Below are 6,701 nucleotides of genomic sequence, written 5' to 3'. Positions count from 1 at the left end.
TGTTGAATATTTTTTATTCCATCCTGATTGGCTAAGATTGGCTTATAAAGTTAGCGGAAGTGGTCTGTTTTTAACAAAATGCCTCAGTTCATGAAACGAGCGTGCCATTGCCGTGAAACTTTGCACGCACATTCCCACTAGGCCAAGGAAGAAATGCCACCCTACATTTTTTGAATCAGCCTCATGGTGGCGCTACAACAGGCCGATTCGCGTTTTTACCTATAACTGGAACAATTGGCATGACACTTTGCACACACACTCCCTAGAGGCCAAGGAATTACCTCTGCCCTGCATTTTACACACCGGCCTTTCATAGTGCCACCATCGAGGCCGATCATTGCAACAAAAGAAAAAAATATATTACTCTGATTTTGTCCAAACATCACGCAAATCGGTACCCATTATCTCTATAATCATGTGATCAACACGAATCTATCCGATTTTTCATATTCCATCCTGATTGGCGAATTCCAAACATTGCTGGCCCACAATAACTTACCTGACCTAATGGAGACCTGTGCTCCGAGGAGCACTTTTTCTAGTTCCTTGTATCACTTCCTGTTGTCTATTTTTTACACGGTGGTAGTTATACTTCTGAGCAATTATTAGTGTTAGAGTTATCTTGTAATTAACTAGTGTCTCTTCAATGTGAAGTATATTCTGGTACTATAGCCCTATACTTGGCCTTTAACCCCTCAATTTTCATGTACCGGCACTGCAGTACATTTTAAGAATAATTCATCATCTAAAATGCAAGGCTTGATGTTACCTGGTATTCTAGTTACTTTGTAGCACATAACTGGTTTCTTGGCACTCTTTTTGCAAATGGTCAAGCATTTGCATTGTTTGTTGTAAATTGTAACAGGTCACAAACCTCTATACGGTTAATCAGCTATATGGGTTCAATAAGGACCTAAAGTACACACACTCATGGGTGAAAAAACATGGTGCATGGTGTTTATTGAAATATATTGCATGAAATGAATTAACATACTAGATTATTAGTTATGACAGAAAAAGGTTTTCAATAGTGATATGGTGCATTGGAGGGGGTGAAATTGCAATAATAACTATTACAATGATTATGAAGCTATGAAATCCAACAATGCTGGCCAACGGTACAACAGTGGTATCACCAATTGTTTAATGTGACATTACCTCTCTGTTAATCATGTTTATTATTCAGCTCACTGGATAAACTGGTTGGTAATTGGCTTGAGGTACAAAAGACCATTAAGTTAGCAATAGTGCCTTGACAGTTGGCAATTGCGAACAATTTCTTGTCAGTTCTACTGTAGCTCCCTGATGCTTGACAACTGGGAGTCTGGAGCATATGTCCTACAATTCCTCATAAATTCCATTCTTTTCTATTGTTGTTGCAGCATGGCTGTTTTGGCTTTCAGTACCAATGCTTTTGATGGAATACTGCCACCTAGTGGAGGTGAAACGGTAACGTCTTGAATAAATACCCACTGGGGAGAATTAGGAATACATTATCATTTATTTGTATAAAAACACCCATATACTGTAATCAAATGCACATCACACATGGCATACAACTAATCTGAACCATACCCACTGACAAGGGGAGTGGGGGAGAGATTTGGGAGTCTCAAAGCAAACGAAATATGGAGGATGCTGAATCTTCCATTTGAACTACATCAGGTGCATTATGTTTCCAGCCCCAGGCCCACTCTGGTCCTCATTAGCAGGCAGCAGCTGCATGTTGCCTGGGACATTCATTGAGGGAAAGGTCAGTCTGATGATGCCCAAATTCAGCATAATTTCTGCCTAGATTGATTTTGAGCCATGGGTATCTGCAAGTCAAAATGGTTGCTTGTGCATGAGCAAGTGTCAGCATAACATCATAAGCGGCAGGTAAATGTTAAGAATGTGGCCCTTTTGCAAATGTGGAAAATGTGAAATCTGTTTTGGGGGTGGAGTGTTCCTTGCTAAAAATGATTCAATTGCATTTTCATAACAATGCATTGAGAGACACCCCAATGTATTGCGATGGGGTGTCACACACACACACACACACACACACACACACACACACACACACACATGCGCGCGCGCACACACACACGCACACACATGCACGCACACGCACACGCACACGCACACGCACACACACACACACACACTTATTTTCAGCAGTGTCCTGATTTTTACCTTCAAACTACACACATTCACAATTGGGAGGCGTCCAGTTCAACACAGCGTTTAACTTTTGTCCACTGAGCAGTTACAGTATGTTGCAGATGTGCTTAAGAGCCTTGTTCTGATGCACCTCAACAACAGGGGAGCGCCATCAATCATTTATTTTCCTCACTCCCATTTTCCACAGTCAACCTCTGGATGTGAACCAACGATGTTCTGGTAACAAGAAGTCATTAGGTTACCACTGCTTCCTAGACAGACAGACAGACAGACAGAGACAAGCAGATGTTTTGTTTTTTTTACCAGGACAGTATAAAGTATGAAACTTTTAACAATTAATGACAGTTTTATTTACCACTGTAGAGAGGCTAATTAGCTCAGTGAACACATTCTCTCTGGGACAATACTGCTAATTATGCATGTAGAGTAGATCAGCAGTAAAGTCTCAAAATGGGGAAGACAGACATTCAGACCTTCGAAACAATGTCGCCAAATTTGATTAGAAATGTTGCAAGCTCAAAAAGCCCTGTGTTCCTGAAAACTAGATCGTTTCAGTGTCCAGTGAAGACAAACAGCACCACCCAATGGGAGGATACCATTTCAACAGTGGTACATTGCTGTGCACTTTGTACTATTAGAAGTAAAAGAGTTGCTTCAGTTTATAGCATCTGTTTTCCTGTTGTGAAGCAGTGACATTGACACTAAGAAGAGAAAAAGGGAACTTGCATGCTCAACTCAAAAGAAAGCAAATGAAGTTATCATGCACTCAATCCACACAATAAGTAGCCTATGTAACACTTTTAATAACGCAGTAGGAATCAGACGAATGTATCCGTTTCCAAGACTGAGACATAATGTGGGCGTGAAGTCTGACAGTATTTTAAAGTGGATTATACTGTATATTATTGTTGACCAATTTATAAAGTCTGTATACTTGCTCGTTCGTTTAGCTTCTCTGGTTTATACATTTTTGCTACTGTTCTCCTGTGTGTGTGTGTGTGTGTGTGTGTGTGTGTGTGTGTGTGTGTGTGTGTGTGTGTGTGTGTGTGTGTGTGTGTGTGTGTGTGTGTGTGTGTGTGTGTGTGTGTGTGTGTGTGTGTGTGTGTGTGTGTGTGTGCGTGCGTGCGTGCGTGCGTGCGTGCGTGCACGGGCAAGGGCACTTGCCTTCTCAAACGTCTGTGCACGGTCCTGCCTACCATCACCTAACATGAACTTTGGAGAAACATTGCTCCTTCAGATTCTGTTAACATTACGTAAATTAACCTAGTATATATAATTATTATTAAGAAATTCCAGCTTTACCCCAGTATTCGGCTCCACGGTGGACTCAACCCTAGCAGCCAGTCGTGGTGGAGGATCTCCTGGAACATGAAAATAAATGCATGGGCACGTACACACACAACATGCACGCATGAGCCCACAATGTCAGCACCAAAGAGACCGACTAGGAAACAAAGTTGTCACAGCAAGATCAGAGACCTACACAGAGCATAAGGACTCGACCTCATCACTGGAAATCTAAATCTCAAGGCACGTTTGTATTCATAGTGAAGATTTTAGGGTATAGTATCTGTATTGGGAAATGAGTGAGCACAAAGTAGGCTACTGATAAAGTCAATTAAAAAATAATATTCATAACATTTTGTATAGTTGTATTGCAATATGTGTGCTTGTCACAATAGCCTATCCCAATGCACACCTGGGCTTGTCTCATGGCACACCAATGTGCCTCAGCAGACCATTTGAGAACCACTTATTTAAAGCACTGGAAATCAAGCAGACTCTGGGCTGAGTGTGACAGCACATTGTTGTGCAGTGACGTAATCCTAATCGATGCACAAAGGATAAATTGACCATTCCCCCCCACCCACTGAGGGGAGAGAGCCTCTGTCATAACAGCATGAAGAACCATCTTGCCTCTTTCTTCAATGACCTGAGACTAGAATTACTGAATTACTGGTTCGTTCGGGGACTTTCCTTGGATACCAGAATTACGCTGACTTTCCGTAAATAACTGAATTTCCTAGTGGCAATATCTTAGCCTCGCGTAGCCAGACTATATCACTGCATGGATATGAGTCTGGTGCTTCTATGAGGAAGCTTTTTTCCCAAGGGGGTGGGATCAAAACAATGGCTCTGGACGCAATTGGTTAAACCTACAACCAACTACCAATTACAGTCTCCCATATTTGAATACTGCATGGGCCCTGATTGGTCACCCCAGACTTCGGGAGCAGGAAATGGATTCACAATGGAGCGGTGCTAGACCCAAATTGCCGAGGGCAATATTTTTTTTGCACTGGCAGATTCGTCTGGTCCCAGGCCCATCTACTTTGTGATTATACCTACTGTATATACATGCATAGCAAGCAGCTTAATTTGAATGTCTGTAAAACACTGGAAATAAAAGAGAACTTTGATCATAACCCCTGCTGATGTCTGTCCAGAATGCAGGCCTCCCGAGCCCTGTTACAGCCATGTTAGTGTAGTAGATGCCTGGCAAACTGATAAACACAGATCCAACAGAATGGTGAGAATATGGCCATCTCAAATGCAAACTAGGAAAACAATTCGTGTGGCCTCTTTTCCTCTGATTCACTGCAAACCAAATTACCAACCTGTTACTGCAACATGCATTCTGATAAGTGGAATTTGTTGTCTTCTGTGTGAAAGGGAGCAATAACTGATAGGAAGTGAGTTGCAGTGGTTTAGCAGAGAGGAAGGGCACAAAGAGGACATTGTTAGGGGATGTCCTTGGGCAAGTATCACGATGTGTGGACTCTCAAGCAATGACTGTGTTATTTGCGCTAACTACACAACACAATTGCAGACTCTCAGTCCCATGCCAGTCTCTCATGCTGAACACACACAAGCTGCCATGCACACAATACAAACATTCACACACAACATCATGCATTCTTAGAATTGTTTCTACTTTGCCCAAAAACCAAAAGCAGTTGTTTTGGAAAGAGCTATGCAACTTAAGCCATATACATTTAACAATATTCTGTCTTAGGAAGACTGGAAACATTGTCCAATTACCTTTGGCCAATGAATCAGCTGCTTTCCTGTCTTGGGTAATGTACAGGGCAGTCATGAGGAAAAACAATCCACCCAAGACTCCAACAAAGGGACAGAGAAGGAAGCTGTACTCTAGACTGCGGAACTTCCACACAGACGATTCAGGGTTGTACATACTTATAGCATCAGATATCTAGAGAACAGCGTGAAACAAAAGAGGTAGTGGTCAGTGATATATATACTGTAGATACGGCAACACTTGGTTAACCGAAGAGACAGCACATTGTCGCAACATATCCACTGTTACTGTTGAAATTCTGTTGAAATACACAACACAATATAAAGGGGTTCAAATGTGTTTGCACAGACATATTCCAAGAAGACTAATATAGATATAAGCTAAAGGAATTTGAATCTTTTTGAAGCTGACCAAAGAATATTGATGATTTCTCACCCTTCCTATTAGCCAGGGACTCCCTGCATCACCCAAGAGATGTAACGTCATAATCTGGAGTGCCTCGGCCGTGGCCCTTCTGGTTGGCACAACAACATACTGAAGAACACAGGCATTACAGAACAACACAGTCACTCTATGTTTAAGCAGACTCTGCTGATTCTAGCCATCAATGCAAAACTCAAACTCACCAGCAATATGTCGGCCAGTATGGGCCAGTTCAACGATAGCAGTGTCTCTCCAATGAAAATGAACACCTAAAAACAGATGTGATTATGACATAAATCTATTTTATTTCTATTTCCTCAAGCACTAAATGTTACCCGCAATGGCTGTTATAGGATACCAGAAATGGAAAAAGGGTGAGTTTCTTACATAAGAGGCAGGGATGTTGATTGATGCCAAGAAGATGGCAAAAAAGAAACAAGGGGCTGATCCCAGCAAGCCCACAGCACAGATGACTGGATCAGCATTGGGCACTTTGTCCCTCAGGCACCTGGACAATGCGGTTCCAAGGCCCACTCCTAAGATGCCTGACACCACTGTAACGCCACCAAAGATGTAACTGTTCAGGGGAGATGAAGTGGATTGTTCCATTAAAATCCCTCACATTTGACCTAATTGATGTAAAGATAGGATAGGTGGACCAAAGCACGCCCTGTACCTGTCTGAGATGTCACAGGGCTCCTGGATGCACGGCGGTCGGATTCCCTGTGTGACCTGAGCTCTGAACAGGAAGGTGGGCGTCCAGAAAGCTAGGGCTCCGGTTAAGAAGGCCATGGCTGTCACTCCCATCGTCGACCACACAAAACTCTTACTGGAGCATCAGAGGGACAAGTAAAACGTACAGTAAATAGGAGGACGTGAATGCAAATCAGTTGTCACTTTTACTTTGTGATGAAGGCAGTAAACTAGTAATTATAATTTCCTCGGCCTACTTCTTCAGAAGGTATTTGATGTCTTCTAGGTATGAGCTCTGTCCTATGATCCCCTCTCCATTGGTTTCTGCTGCCCCTCTAGGGGGGTTGGGGCATAAGAAGATGAGCAGGACAACTCCCACTAC

General features: G+C 42.5%; 1 protein-coding gene across 6 annotated transcripts in view; it reads right to left on the bottom strand.

Annotated features, from left to right (window-relative positions):
* Positions 1 to 961: 961 nt before the first annotated feature.
* spns3 (SPNS lysolipid transporter 3, sphingosine-1-phosphate (putative)) overlaps positions 962 to 6,701 on the bottom strand; it is a 10,189-nt gene continuing 4,449 nt past the window's right edge. For 4 of the 6 annotated variants that reach the window (XR_013933676.1, XR_013933677.1, XR_013933678.1 and 1 more), the window contains 7 exons: positions 6,577 to 6,701; positions 6,303 to 6,455; positions 6,014 to 6,203; positions 5,830 to 5,895; positions 5,639 to 5,737; positions 3,466 to 5,377; positions 962 to 2,414 (listed from right to left, as the gene is read on the bottom strand). The exon at positions 6,577 to 6,701 is cut by the window's right edge and continues 18 nt beyond it. Coding sequence is in view for 2 of the 6 variants with exons in the window: in XM_080436634.1 (XP_080292760.1) it covers positions 2,397 to 2,410; positions 3,324 to 3,375; positions 3,466 to 3,524; positions 5,206 to 5,377; positions 5,639 to 5,737; positions 5,830 to 5,895; positions 6,014 to 6,203; positions 6,303 to 6,455; positions 6,577 to 6,701 (930 nt within the window). In the remaining 4 variants the exon portion in view is untranslated. Of the gene's footprint in view, positions 2,415 to 3,323; positions 3,376 to 3,465; positions 5,378 to 5,638; positions 5,738 to 5,829; positions 5,896 to 6,013; positions 6,204 to 6,302; positions 6,456 to 6,576 lie in introns of all 6 variants that reach the window. The other 2 variants (XM_080436634.1, XM_080436635.1) reach the window with 2 other exon arrangements.

This window comes from Gymnoscopelus braueri, assembly GCF_963280865.1.
Source record: "Gymnoscopelus braueri genome assembly, chromosome: 8".
Taxonomy (NCBI): domain Eukaryota; kingdom Metazoa; phylum Chordata; class Actinopteri; order Myctophiformes; family Myctophidae; genus Gymnoscopelus; species Gymnoscopelus braueri.
Note: the sequence above shows the minus strand (reverse complement) of the source record. Positions and strands in the feature narration are given on the sequence as shown.